Source organism: Rattus norvegicus, chromosome 3 (genome assembly GCF_036323735.1).
Source record: "Rattus norvegicus strain BN/NHsdMcwi chromosome 3, GRCr8, whole genome shotgun sequence".
In the NCBI taxonomy this organism is placed as follows: domain Eukaryota; kingdom Metazoa; phylum Chordata; class Mammalia; order Rodentia; family Muridae; genus Rattus; species Rattus norvegicus.
Genome location: NC_086021.1, coordinates 116,635,436 through 116,650,760, shown reverse-complemented (window position 1 = coordinate 116,650,760; position 15,325 = coordinate 116,635,436). Strand labels below are relative to the sequence as shown.

General features: G+C 42.8%; 1 protein-coding gene across 11 annotated transcripts in view; it reads right to left on the bottom strand.

The window, feature by feature from the left end:
* Bdnf (brain-derived neurotrophic factor) overlaps positions 1–15,325 on the bottom strand; it is a 50,580-nt gene that overhangs the window by 19,452 nt on the left and 15,803 nt on the right. Inside the window, exon 1 of one of the 11 annotated variants that reach the window (NM_001270633.1) lies at positions 12,564–12,903. The exons of 5 other annotated variants lie outside the window; for them this stretch is intronic. Coding sequence is in view for 2 of the 6 variants with exons in the window: in NM_001270630.1 (NP_001257559.1) it covers positions 11,462–11,779 (318 nt within the window). In the remaining 4 variants the exon portion in view is untranslated. Of the gene's footprint in view, positions 1–10,747; positions 10,960–11,154; positions 11,440–11,461; positions 11,810–12,235; positions 12,317–12,563; positions 12,904–15,325 lie in introns of those variants that run through there. 5 more of the 11 variants (NM_001270638.1, NM_001270630.1, XM_006234684.5 and 2 more) reach the window with 5 other exon arrangements.

Sequence of the window (15,325 nt, the reverse complement as noted above, 5' to 3'; positions counted from 1 at the left end):
TTATGTATATAAACAGTATAAATTTTAAATTGACCCCAGGCCAAGATTGTGCATGCTGGTAATCTCTGTGCTTGTTGGGGGAAGGGGTGTAGAGGCAGGAAGATCAAGAATTCAAGACCAGCCTGAGCTACACAGAGCTCTGACTCAAAAACTTAACTAAATCACCAATTAATTCACTAAATGTGAAAGTTTTGAAAATATTTAACCTAGGGGTTTCAGTTTTTTTAAAATCAATATCCCCACTGCTGTGGTAGTATTATCCTAGCAGTCTGAGTTTTGTACTTTATCTTTTGGTACATTTCCTTGGAAGAAGTTAGTAGAAGGTCATGGCTGGGACCTAGGAATGTGAAGCATGAATTCTGCTCCTTCCCCTTACATTTCATATAAAGTTCACCCTATTAAATCACTAGCTGACTGTTTTTTTTTTAAACCGGCAAATTGAACAGCCCGTAGGCAGATAAATGTATGGACCGGGGTCCCAAGTCTGCTCTGCACTGAGAGTACTAAGCCTTTTGAATCCTGTGCACCTTTGAAAAATAACTGATGTAAGAGCAAGAAATCTGTGGCCTATAGGGGGCGACTCTACAAACAACTGTTATGTCACACGGCACAAGACCGGGAGGTAAGCAGTCGCCCAGAGTATCTAAGTCATTGAAATAATAGGAAAGTAAACTTCCCAAAGAAAGAATAGGAAGACAAACAGAAAACAAGAACCAGCTGATGCTGAGACGTCAAGAGGAAGATATGTGATTAAAGGACTTCTTATGTGGTTATCCTCAGTGTCTTGAATTCTGTCAAGTCTAACAGGGCAACTAGAGAGGCAGCTATAGGAGAAACTCTACGGACCCAGATGTCAATCTAACCATGAGATCTATGTTGAATGAAGGACCCAGGAGGATGTGAACAGTGTCGTTGTTGGAGCACATGCCCACTTCACACAGGTGGCTTCCAACTTATTTTCAAAATCAGATGGAAACTTCAAACATTTCTGAAAATGGTCCTCTGGGGACCATTTACCCCAAATTAGAGACTGAATGAAAAACCACTCTTTCAAAAGGCACCTCTCCTCCACAAACCCTTCTCATCTCCATGTGCACAGTCATCTGGAAAGCAGATTTACCATTAAACGGATGGTCAAAGCTGTCCTGCAATGCTACACTAATCAGGAAAATCTAAGTGCTGCTTTCCTCACCTTCCTGGAGCGAAACATTCCAAAGAGCTGGAAATAACCACATGTTGGTGCTGTGACCTGGGGTCCACTGGCAGTGTGCTGACTTTGCACCAACATCCAGATGCTGGGACAGGAAGCCAGCTACTTGGAACCCAGCAAAAGCAAGTAGAATCCCTCCTTCTGTTTTGATTAGTGAGGGCCCCATGTGAAGTTCCTGGTTCTTGGTTCCAGCAGGGTCTAATTCTGCTTCCAGCTGTGTCTACGCTGGCTAACGAGTACAGCACACTTGTGGACCTCCCAGTAATGAAATGAGGGACCTGCACGTGCGCCTCAACTTCCACAACTTTCTTAAGATCAAGCAAGTTAGAGGTATGTTGGATCCAATTTAATCATTAGACCCAGCAAAGGTGCTAGTGTTGGGGGCTACCTCATGCAAATTCTACTTCAGAAATATTTCTGTGATATGAAGAATGCTCTAATATGTTCTAAATCATGTTTTCAGACGAGGCATCGCCTCCAAAGCTTCTAACATCTAATCTGACACAGACACGATACACAATGATTTAATGGTTATACAATTACTCACGGTGCTCAGAGATGCAGAAAACAACTCAGTCAGGGTAGATTTATCATGGACAAGAGTCTTTTTTTAGTGGAAACAGAATTCCTGCCGTGTCTTGAAGAACTGGTGTAAGTGTATGTGGAGAGAGTAATAAATAAACAAATTAGACGCAGAGAATTATGGCAGAATAGGTTTCTGATCTCGCCACTCTAGCTATAAAGTAAAGCTCATTAGCATGAAACATGCCAGTGGGACATTTTGCTGTTTTGATGACAAGGTACTAAAGCCTCTTCTTCTAGAGTTGGGAAGTGCTAAGAAGACAGCACAGTGGTAATGTGAAGTGCCAGTCTAAACTTTACATGTATTAACACGTTTAATCTCCCACTACCCTGCCAAACGGTTGAGGCACAGAATAAGTAACTGGGTGGGAACACAGACTCAGTAGATGTTAGGCCAACTTCATCACTGGGTTCAGGAATGTAGAGTTGGGTGTTTTGTTCTTCTTTGGAAGTCTAGGATAGAAAATTCCTTCCAAGTCAGAACAATATTTAGAAGGCCTCATACTCAGAGCCTCTGAGTGTCTGATTGTTCGGAAAGCTGCAAATCTTTCCTAGCCATGTTCTAATCTAGGCATTTGGGCAATGAAGGAGATGGTAAGCCTCTGTAAATCATGGGCTATTTGTTTTATGTGGGTTCTAGTTCAGGAGAGCCGAAGTGTTTCTTTATGGTTGAGACAACTCTGCAAATCGCTAAGCAAAGCACAGACCCAGGCTCGGTCTTGCATTCTAAGACTTCACCTTTACAGTCTTAAAAGTTTGAAAGGCATTTCTAATGGTCATCAGGCTTGGGAATCAGTGTATTCTATTTTACTTATATATTCAATATTTCACTTATCCTAATCCCCAGCTTTATAAAATATGTGCCCTAAATCATATATTAAAATGCACTTAAAACTCCCCTTGAACACCTGTTCCTTTCTAGATTCATGATTTTTGGTTTGCTTTGTGACCCACTGAGTTTAATTAGGGTAATCTTTGTGACATGTTGGAGTAACAGTGAGGAAGAGAGAGAGAGAGAGAGAGAGAGAGAGAGAGAGAGAGAGAGAGAGAGAGAGGTAAGGTCATAAGAAATGTGAAATGTGGGAACTCTTAGGTTTTAAAATGTTGACTATAGAGAACAACCAGAGGTAGAGGTGAGGATGGAAGTGTGATAACAACAGTGGAGTTCTCCCCTCTCAGAGGAGAGGGGAGCGTAGAAGGATCTGTGTGAGGGAGTACGGGCAGAAAGGGGGGGGGTGATATTGAGATGTAAAGTGAATAAATAATTTAAAAATAAAAAAAGAACAACCAGAGGGTGTGGAGTAATCAAACTATCACACTATAAGAAAATCACTGGCAGGACCACGAAGATCATAGAGAATGAGATAGGCTGGCTGTGTAACCCAATGGGAACAGTTGCTTATCATGCATGAGAGTCTGAGTTTAGTCTTTAGTTGAAAAGGAAAGGATGAAAAAAATGAAATATTCAGTCAATGCAGGGAGAACATTTTTGAAATAAATATTATTAGTAATAATTATAGCTTTTCTTCTACTATAAAAGATTTGCAAAGTTCTTCAGTGAAGCTTTGAACATATTTAAGGAAATCTACCTTTCAATGTACTTTCTACATACTCTGAATGAGGAGGGAGATGTAACTCTTAACACAAGAAATTGACACAAAAACATGTTGGGAGATTGGCACCATCACCAAAAAGAAAAAAAAAATTAAGACTCCAGGATTAGCCTGCCAAGGACCTCTACCTACTGACCTACTGACTTCTATTTGAGAACAATTTGCTTTTCAAGGGAGTTTTATGAAGCAGTATGTCACGGGATCTCTAGGAGGAGAGCAGTTGAGGTTGAAAGGTAGAAACAGCATGCTACATGCTTGTTCTCCAACTAGACCAGAGTTGCTTGGTTTTCTTTTCTATATTGGGGCTCTAAATATGATCTTATTAGGGAAAATTTGCTGGATAGCATAGTATAGTGCTTTTTAGGCTTTAGAGCATGAACTTAGAGGGTAATAGACACATTTGTCTCTCTGATATTGTTTCAAAGATCAGATTCAGAAATAACCAATAGACAGTAGGCCATAGGTAATAGAAGGCCAGACCAAATTTTTACTAATCACCTGGGTGTCTCCCCTACATCTTCCTTCTTTTTTCTTCTTTTTTGAGATTCACAAATTAATTATGTGAATATCTGCTTCCTTACCTGTTGGGAAGCTAAGTATGTCTAAGTTGGTAATGCCAGTTATGCTGTTATAAAGTTATAAAGGCATTTCCTGGGAATACAACATATATATTAATATCATAGATATTTGAGCAAAATCACCTCCTAAGTTCAAAATTAAGTAAACAAATGATTGGTTTCTTCATCTGGGCATTATACTTCTCTAAGCCTGGTCCTGAATTGTAGTAGCTCTGTAAACAGCTCTGGGTTATACCACGCTTACACTGAATGTGCAATTATTTAAAACCCACACGTTTCCCTTTCCTGACATCTGTTGATAAGCCATCCTCTAAGTCCACACCTCTTGCTTCCTATTCTGTCCTGCTGAGATTCTTAAAAACCCAACAGTGCTGAGACGATATAGCTCAGCTGCAAAGTACTTGCCTCAAAATCACAAGGGCCAAAGTTCTGTCCCTAGACCCCGCACGAAAAGTGCAATGGCATCTACTTGTAATCACAGTGCTGGGGCAGTGGAGACAGGAGGATGACTGGAGTTCAGTGGCTAGCAAGCCTAGTATACTTGATGTGCTGCAAGTCAAGGAAATACTCCGTCTCTAATAACAAGGCAGATGGCGTCCCTAAGGAATGACACCTAAAGTTTCCCTCTGGTTCTCTACACACAAGCATGTGCACTTGCATGTGTGTGGACACAAGCATACATAAACATATAATTCAAATGCACACAACACCCATACACAGAATTACACTATTTTCCACTAAATAAATATATATGATCCAACTTCTGTCTAGCAGCAGAATGTCTGCAGTGCCTGTTGGCTTTATGTCTTGATGTGATAAGCACATCGTCTGTGCCTTCAGACACATCATCAGCCAACATTTGGTGCTGGGTGTACTTTCCCAATGTTGCATAAGAGAGAACACCTTGGAGCCTTTGGTCTAGGAATGTGGCCTGGGGCTCTGCCAAGCATCTCCCTTCAGCACCATGATTGTAGATTTCTCGACCTTTAGATTCTATGTAATATATGAGAAAGTAATTCTGTGTTTAAAAACACATCCAAGAAGCAAGTGCACACATGAAAACATAGAGAAACGTGTTTCAATTTGGGCCTAGTTTCAGGTTTCAAAGGCAAAGGAGTCCACAGAAAATATAATCTCTGAGACAGAAGCTCTGAATCCAAGACTGAATTAGCATGTGGCAAAAACTACTGAATGAGCTTCCCTTTCGTGTCTCATCCATCCATCCCTCTTTCTCTTAGGGAGTGGGGAATGAGGTGGAGGGATATGCTTTCTTTCCTTTTTATTTTTATTTTTTCCTGAATAGAATCAGGACATTCTGACCATGACAACCAATGGAAAGTTCTTTCGAGTGAACCTTTGGGGAAAACTATACAACATTCATTGCTCTCTGGGAGCTTTGCTCCTAGGGATAACACAAAGCGCTTAGAGTCAGTTACTTTCTTTGGTTATAATGCTGTTTATTCTTTTTTACCACACACTGGCGCACATTTAATATACACTATATTCAGTCCCTGAAACACACAGGGACCAGCATCTCTACTTGTACCCTAAAACTTGAAGACATTAAAAAATTCCACCAGGAAGTTTGTCTCAATCAACTTTAACGTGTCAAATTTTCCAAACATAATTTCATGAGTGAAACAAATTATGCACTAGAAATTTTGTAACTAACTAACTAAATGATTTTTATAATAGGTACTGGGGAAAATAAATATTGTTAATTAATTCCTCCAGTTTCTATCTCCCTGCCAGCAAAACAAAAAAACATGTTTTTTTCCCCCAAAAAAAACATTGCTTTCTTTCATCAACTGCATTGACAACTCAGAATCTCTGGCAACACTAACGAATCTATCTGTTCCTTCAATGGCTCTACCCAATGTGTCCCCATAGGACTCACACTGTTCTGGATACTGATGTAGGATCATGCAAGTGTACATTAACCAAATATAAAGATTTGTCACTGGGGAGAAGTTTAAGTCAACTTATAATTACTCGTCCCTGTTTTTATCACATTTTATTGCAATGTATTCCTACATTGAGATTATCTTTATCGTTTCTTTTTACCTCCTTTATGTTCCTTACTTTTGAGGGGAAGGGTGTAAGGTAGATAGAATGGTGTTTAAAAATCCCACCCTACTTATTACTCTTTGTTCTTAAATCTTCTGAAATCATTAAAGTTAAAATTAGATCAGAGATGAAAGGCAGTCCTTAAGATCTTCCTACTTCTTTTATTTGGTGTTATTATATCGCAGAAAGTGGAATGAATGCCTGTGGCGAAAAAGCAAAATGAAAACCTTTGTATTCAATGCTACAGAATAAACCTTTAAAAATTATAAATAAATGAGAGAGAGAAAGAGAGAGAGAGAGAGAGAGAGAGAGAGAGAGAGAGAGGACAGCTTTTGATTCCTGACACCCACTTTTACATTGACTAGCATGTTAAAATTCTTAAAGGTCTTAGTGTATAAGTTGAGTTGTGGAGTGGCTTGCTTTAAAATCCACATGCAGTGATAAATGTTACCTGCCCCCCTCTCCTCCTCACTCACACCTCCCAAGCCTGCACAGGGTGTCATAGAAAGGGAGTCTGTAAAGATTGATGTGGCAACAATCTGACTTACTGGTAAGGCTGCAGACATTCTTTAGTAGGTACTATGACTTCAATGTTTGATGAATTGCTTAAATTAATTTGAAACATTTATCTAATTTTTCTATTACATACATACCAAATTTCATATAGACTATTTGAAATTTTAAAAAAAGACTGCTATTGTGGGTTAAAAAGAAGAATCTGAAGTATAGTGACTTTAAAAAAAATCAGGTCATGTTTTGTATTTCTTGGTTACATTGAAATTAAGATATCCTCCTTTGCCCATTTTCCCTCCAAAAAATGTGGGGGCATATCAAAACCACAGAAGGTCGTCATAAAATCCCAGTCAGACCAAAGCAGCTGAGATGAAAGCACATTTAAAAGCTCTAAGGTCTGTAAGCTTTCAAAATCAGGACATTACGACCATGACAACCAATGAAAAGTTCTTTCAAGTGAACCTTTGGGAAAAACTACCTAACATTCATTACTCTCTGGGAACTTTGGAAATAACCTTTTCTTTCACTCTGCCTGCCACTGAAGCTTGTCAATGTATGTCACTCTCCTCACTCTCCTTGAACTTCAGGCCATCTATAAATGAAACTTCAGGGCCACGAGCTACTTCACAGCCAGCCACTGTGTCTGGTCAGACCTACCTCACCAAGAGTGTGTCTCAGAGTTTGTAATTGCACTTTGGTACTTACATAAATGGAATTTGCCATCCTGCTTCTAATTCATTCTTTCATCTATCTATCTGTCTGTCTGTCTGTCTGTCTGTCTATCCTATCCAATCATCCATCCATCTATCTGATAGCATTGCCCCCCTAACAATTTTCAAATGCCGATGCAACTCCTGAGATTCATCATTTTTTCATCTATCATCAATGACTCCATAATTCAATAATTGGGTCCATAACTCTCTGGAGTTTTCAGCATACCTGTGATGGAGTGATGGCAGTTTAGTGATTCTTTGGAATATAAAACCATTAAGGATTCAATAATCTCATCTACAAGTACGAGATGGAGGGAGGGACTTTGAGGACATACTTCCCTAAGTTTAGTAATTTTTCCAAGGGTTAACGTCCCCATGCCAGTGACAAACGGATTTTATTTGCCAGCATCATTTACTGCTTAGCATCACTCCCTCCTAGGCAGAATACATGGAGGCAGAATGTAACCAATGCGTCTACTCATTCACTCCTGACGCCCATCTGTGCCTCTTATCCATCCTAATAAAGAAAATTCATCATGATGCAACTTAATGCGATCATCCTTCAAACGGCTTCTGCCTCCACTGAACAACAGCCAGCATTTTCGAGTTGGAATCCTGCAAAACTCACTTCTGATTCCTCTTTAAAAATGCAATTCACAGCTTGAGCTCACAGAGCCTGCCAGTGGCTGAATGGCTGCACTAGGCGGCTGAGAGTCCTTCAATTAAAGCAGCAATTTTGCAATTAGTGGAAAGGAAGTGCTCCACAACAATTGTTTGAAAACAAGTTGAGACAAGCAAGCAATTACCCCATTAAAGAGAGATATTCACTTTCGCAGGACGAAAAGAGCCCCCTCACACAGACTGAAACCCGTCACCACAAGGAGGAAAACACAGGCTGGAAATGATGTTTTCACCATTAGAATGAACCCGGTACACTGTAACTGCTGCAGTAGGAGCGTGCCTGCCATAAAGGACAGTCAGGCTTAGCTGTCAGTCCTCTTTCTCGGTTCTGTTTTCATTCAGAAAATCCACAACTGCTCTTTGCTCTACTCTGGGACTAAATTCCAACGTCTTAAATTCTTAATGAACTACTTGTGTGTGACCTTTCCTTCCATGGTGAACGTCCCAGATTCTCTTGATGATCAGAGGATAACATCTATAGAGCCCAAATCTGCCAACTGTGCTACACTTTACGACATACAGAGGTACGGGGTGTGGGGGGGAGGGGGAGAGACGGATCTTACTGAAGGCTTCAAAGATGAATCTAAAAAGGAATAAAAACAAGCTCGGTGCTATACTATCAGGTGGGCGTGCTCAGTCTGCTCTGTATGCCAAGCTACAACCCAGAGCTATTTATATTAGGAAGAAATGAGATTACTGTGACTATTAAAAAAATTGGACTCTTAAAACATTATGGGAAGCTGGGAAGGGCTTACATTTTAATGGTGCCCCTTTAAAAGAAAATCCAAGGCTTTGTGCTAGGATATTATAAATTTGCATTTACACTTAATATGATTCCTCCCTCCCAGCAAGTCAAAATGAACTAGAAATAACCCAGCTCCTTTTCTCTCTTGGGACCTTTAGGAGATTTAAGCAACCAATTTACACAGCATAGAAGTGTTCTGAAGTGAGCGTGGCAGCAGTCTAGGCAAATGATCACTTTCTAGGTTCCTCTTGTTTGCAAGTAAAAGGTACATACTTCCAAGGCATCCTAAGACAGATTTCCTAAATGCTTTAATTTCTAGACACATAGAGGTTTACAATCCTTTCGAATGACCTCAAGTAGCACCCTAGGACAAACATGACTTCAAACTACGAACTTAGCTCTTCATGGGGCTGTGAGAGACTCTAGAAGTATGTGAAAAATTACTGTTTTAAAAAATGTTGTGTCTAAGTATGTCTGCAATGGTCTAATGCTTCAAGATGTGTACGTCATGTACAACAGTCTTGTTTATCTGGAAATTATTTCTTTCTTCCTAAATCCTCTATAAACAGGAAAATTTTAGTGACCTAAAACAGTTCTCTATACAACATGAGTTCTGTGTCATATTTACTATGAATATTTACCAATATTTATCCCATTTTACAAGATAACATGGAAGAAGAACAGAAAACAACTTTATGATTCTGGAATTCCAATAATGGTAACTACCATATTTCAAATTCCACTAGAGATTACGTTTCAACAAGTGTCTCTGTCCTTTTTCTTGCTTTCGGGAGTGGGGAGTGGGGGGGGGCAGGCGGTACAAAACAAAACATCCAAACCTTATGAAAAATCAGGGAACGGCAGTAATTATTTTTAAAACTCCCTAATGTTATTCCATCCTCTGTGCACCCGATTAAGCCTATTATGTGTAACAGCTTGAACCGCTCTTGTTCTAGCCTCAGATACCTCCGACCTGAAAATAGTGTCGCAATCTTAGAGGGGCCCGGATGCTTAGAAGAATCAAACCCGTAAATAAAATAAATAAATAAATAATGCAGCAAAAGAAAACAAAACAAAATCAATTATAGGCTCAAAATGGGTTTTGACCTTATAACTAATGTATAAAAGAATCGATTTTTGAAGAAGAATTAAAAGAGGGGTATATTTTCAGTAAGTTGATCCAGTTGTTGGGAAGGGGGACTCATTTAGCCATTTATATACAATTAGATTACAATGACTGTTCTTAATCACACACCGTTTAAAAAAAAAAAGAAGGCTTAATAAACTTCTAGAAGGCTTAATAAACAGGCAGAAATATGCTTCTAGCCAAGAGCATCCTGAACTCTTGTGAGAGAGGAAAAAAGTTCATTGGTTGTTGTTGACGCTGAAGAGCGCGGATATTTCAGGATGCCAGGAAGACCCTCAAGTAAGTTCCAGAAAAGCCCAGCACCTCGTCAATGTTATTTCTCAAAGCACTCCGGCAACTCAAGGAAAGAAACGTAACAAGTTAAAATTCCGAACCCAACCGCACATCTCAGGAAGCTGGTTCGGAACACCATTCAACAAGTTTTTCCTCACAACCCCCTTAAAGACCAGCAAAACTGCCCCTAAAACATTTCCCCACCCCCATCCGACGAGCCCCAGTAGCTACTCTTGCCAGTGTGGCCAGAAGAGGGCACCCTCTACCTTCCTAGCTCAGCTCTCCTGGCCCTCTTCTCCCTCTTCTTTGGATCCTCCCTCTCTTCCTCCGGCTCCCCCAACCCCCAAGTCCCCATACTCCGTTTCCTAGTCCAGGCTCCACCCCCAACTCACGAATTGTTTTCACTAAAACACCAGTTCAAACCCACAGCCTGTGGCTCAACCCCCAGAAGCCCCGGGGGAACCCCCCGGGCAGCATTTTCCCCTTCTTCCTTGTCATCAAGCACAAAGCTGGCATCCTCAGCTATTTCTTTTTACGCTTAGGTCGCTCATCCATTCCCCATCCTGTTCCAGCATCTCCAGAAACCAAAACCAGACTCTTCATCCTCCACAGACACCCAATCTACTCCCGGATGAAAGTCAAAACTTTCACTTCCTCTGGAGGATGCCTAAAGAGGTGCGCTGGATGGACAGAGAGGGTCGGATACAAGCTGTGGGACCTGGAGTTCCGCAGACCCTTTCAGGTCCCAGTGACAAGAATGATCCCAAGTTCCTAGTTATGTTGACCTTGGACTTGTAAGAAGCTTTGGTAATACTCCCTAGAAAGCAGGTGACAGTGAACAGCCTGTTGTGATACCCAGGAAAAGAGATGAGGGCAGAGGGCGCCAAGACCCATTCTCGGACTACACTACACACCACCCCGGTCCAAATCTGCGTGGAGAGTGCCTAGCCTGTGGTAAGGGATCTCATCCCAGCCCAGACTCGGTGCCTTCCGTCTGAGCCCCCGACAGCTGTTGCCCTACATCTCTCTCACCACCCTTCCTCGTCTGCGGGAGGACTTCGGGGATCCCCGGGACGCAGGCTTTGCTCCCATGGCGCAAGTCGTCCTCTTCCCTTGGCTTTTTCTCTCGCACTGAAGGGATTCCCGGGGTCGCGCTGTCTCTCGGGGTCGTGGGCTCCCGGGAGAACGCTCCTCAGGAGCAACCCCGCCCTCCGCTGTCCCGGGACGAAGGTGAAGCCGAAGTTATGCGGTCCCACAACTTCTCAGTCCCCTAGCCAACTTTCCCGGGCGCACGCGCCTCCAGCTCTCGCGCTTAGCCCCACGCCCCGCAGTCGCCTACCTCAGGGTCCACACAAAGCTCTCGGATCCCCGGCAGTGGAGTCACATTGTTGTCACGCTCCTGGTCCCTGCGCCCTGCCCTGGGCCCCGTGCGCTTTCTCGTCTGCCCCAAAGCAGCGGTGGCGAGCTGAGGGAACCCGGTCTCATCAAAGCCTGCCAGGCGGAGGTGGCGCGCCGCCCCAGGCGGTTTCCTTCTCCAAGCCGGGGAGTCCCGGGCGCAATGGGGACCGTGCGACAGCCAGCCAGCGGGTGCGCCCCGGCGCGGCGGCAGCGGCGGGCACCCAGAGCTCAGCCAGCGCCAGGCACTGGGGTCAGACATTATTTAGCTCTTCGGTTGAGCTTCGATTGGTCAGACAGCGCCGCCCCTATCCCCTCCCTGCTCAGCCGCGCCACCGATACCCATTCGGGGCGGCTGCTTAAAGGGGACGACGCGCCTTTTCCTTGCCGGGATTCAGCCCTCGGAAGCCCTTGGGGTATCCCTAATTCCCCTGCACCGGCTTCTGTCCATTTCCCCGGAACCAGCTGCTTAACCCCAAAGCTCTATGCCTGCCCTCTGCTGTCTCCGCAGGGTGCCCTGGGCTAGGAGGGGTGGTCCAATTCCGGTTCCTAGGAACCCTACTCCCCTCAATGTGCCCCAGAGTAGGAGGGAACAAGTGTGACTACCACGCTCCCAAATCTTTCTCCCCTGGTTTGCAACTCTCCCCATCTTTCCCATCCCAACACCCAAGTTCTGTGGGAGAGGGCGTGCATCCCCCCGCCCCTGCCCCAGACACACCTTCCCGCACCTTCCCGCACCACAGAGCTAGAAAAAGCGAACACACAATGAAACTACACAGAGTGTGCGGGGTTATGGTTTACTCCGCTACCTTAAACACATCAGCTTAACCAGAGTTCGCGCCCTGACCTCTCCGGAGTTTGCCTAATAGAATTCAATCAAGATAATAACAGTATTTTTTATTAATGAATAACCCCGGATAGCATTACATCAAGTTACCGCTTCTAGCCGGGAAGCCTAGGCAGTAACAGACCTCACTAAAGCCATATGCTTCCCAGCAGACCAAGGGGGGCGGGGGGGTGAGGAAAGAGAAAGAAAAGAAACCCACCTTTTTCAGTCACTACTTGTCAAAGTAAACATCAAGGCAGCTGCTCTGGGGAAGACCGGTCCCCAAGGTTCTAGACTCTTACTATATATTTCCCCTTCTCTTCAGTTAAAAGGGGGAGGGGGGCGAGTCTTTGGTGGCCGATATGTACTCCTGTTCTTCAGCAAAGAAGTTAAATTATTGATAGTGGAAATTGCATGGCGGAGGTAATACTCGCACGCCTTCAGTGAGAAGCTCCATTTGATCTAGGCAGAGACTGGGAGATTTCATGCTAGCTCGCCGGGGGTGGGTGGGGGGAGCGGCAGCGCGAGCAGTCCTCTCCTCGGTGAATGGGAAAGTGGGTGGGAGTCCACGAGAGGGCTCCACGCTGCCTTGACGTGAGCTGTCATATGATACCTCCTCTGCCTCGAAATAGACACTCTAGTGCACGAATTACCAGAATCAGAATTCCGCGCATTTAAAATGATACATCTTTTATTAGAAGAATTCCGTTCCAGGGCATTGCATGCTTTGTAGACGTTTCCACTTCCAGTCCTAGCGAACTCACGCACACAGAAGCCAAACCTTTCATCATCTAGGCAGCAACAACACATTTTTTTTTTAAATCTTTAACCAAAATTTAGGGTGAGGGGTGGGTGGGGTTGGGTGAGTAGCTCCCTGAGCCCCCTTCCTATGGGGCAGTGAGGGGTCTTTGGGCCGGTTTTCTTTTCTTTTTTCTTTCTTTCTTTCTTTCTTTTTTTTTTTTTTTTACTTGTGGCTAAGAGATCAGTTACATGACTGGTTTCTGGAGGACTATTTTCATTTAGCTGTATGGTAAACTCTGCCAAGCTGTCTACCTGGATTCTTGCTTTGGTAAACGTTGCCCCTCTAATCCAGCCAGTAAGTAAAGGCTAGGGCAGGCCTTCACTTATTTATTTTAGGGAAAAGAAAAAAAAAAGAACAAGAGGGCAGTATTGAGCATAGTGTCACAGCCTCTTGTTAACATAATCACCTGTCTGAAGAGTGAAAGGGAGGTTCCTTCTTCTAAGGCTAGCCTTTAGTATGGCTGAGGCAGTGCCCAGGGATTAGCATTTTAATAAGCAATCCCTTTACAGACAATTTCAAGTCACCATGGAAGACTGACATGTGTGATTCATAGAGGAGGCAAAAATGAGTCTTGGGGACGCACCTCAACTTCTGTGGGTCTGTGTATGTGAATGTGCATGTTTGCAGAATCTAAACGACTTAATCATTATTAAGGCATTGCTGTCTGACTATCTCTAAATGCTTAAACATTAAATTTGCCGGAGGAAAGGAAGTGTGAACATTCCCTTTCCCAGACAGTTGGTGGTTACCAAGAATGGTAGTGTTGTATACTGAGATTCATTTATCTAAGGGCTGATCTTAATAAAGTGGACTTACTAACATTTGCTATTTGACAGCTTCTAAAAACTGACAGAAATCATTTCTGTTTTATAAGTGAAGAACTGGAGATTCAATACCTCATAATAATTCAACCAAGTGCACATACATACCAGAGATTCACCTCCAAAGACCTCAAAAACTCAAGCTAGAAATACCCCCTCCTTCTACTCTTTGCCCTTCAGTAAAGGGAAATCATCAGAATTCAAGATCCCCCAGAGTCCCTTTATAAACTGTTGGTTTGGATAGTCTAGTTATTCAAATATATGCACACTCTCGGAATGTCACTCACAGTTAGCTTTGCCCCTCTGACAAGTTGGTGGAGCCTGAGATCAATACAAAGGATTCGACAGCCCAGATGTGGGAGTTTACTGTGGCATACCTAATCTATAGGAAATGTGCAGGGGCAACAGAACAGTAGAGGGCATGAAACTAGGTTTGGGCCACCTTAAAGACCCTCTTTTTCTTCCTAGGGTATAGGCTGAATGCAACCATGATATCTTCTATTACTGTAACTTAAGTGGCTACATTATAATCTTTAAAACTACTGGTATCTCTTTAAAAAGGACTGAAGGAATCCTACCCCAAGTTTAAAAGGTAAATAACTTTAAGTCAGCTTCAAACAGATGCCTACTTTCCAACTTGACATTTGTTAGGAATGAGTTTTGACCCCAGGTTTTGCAACCTCTTGTAATTTACTTCATTTTCAAAAACTACATTGTAAGCAAATGTCTTTGTTGGCATTGCCACTGCTGCTCAGGTAGGCGTTATGTCAAATCTTTATTCTACTGAACCTATACTGCCCTGTTACCACTTCTGCTGAAGACACCATGCTTTCATTCTGGGACTCTGATCGGCTGATCTTGTTATTCTCACTGGCATAACAGACAGAAATGTTTGTGTCTTCCCTTTCCAGTGGGTGGTGCATTTTTACTGAGAAAAAGAAGAAGTCAGAAGGCCTGAGTATTTGGGGATAGAGATCAAGTACCAAGTCAGATAAACCCGAGCAAGTAGACTTCTTCCCACTTTTGAGCATTTTAAAACTCTCTGATTTATGATTGTGGCAATGCCTGAACAATTAGAGACTTAGGACATTTACCTATTTGCCATAGCTTCCCTCCCTTACACTGAAGAACATCAGAGCCAAGATGGATCAACTGCCTGCACTTTACAGGAAGTTATGAATGCTTTTTAAAAGTTTTCACTCTGGTAACATATTCAACTCGTTTTGGTGGCTTAAGATCAAATTTTTTAAAGAACGACTTTTCTTTATTTTTGATCAGGTGTCACCATTTAACTCAAACTCACTTTGGACTTGACTCCTGAGTATCCTGTACTACAGGCCCCTGCTAAAGCACTAGATT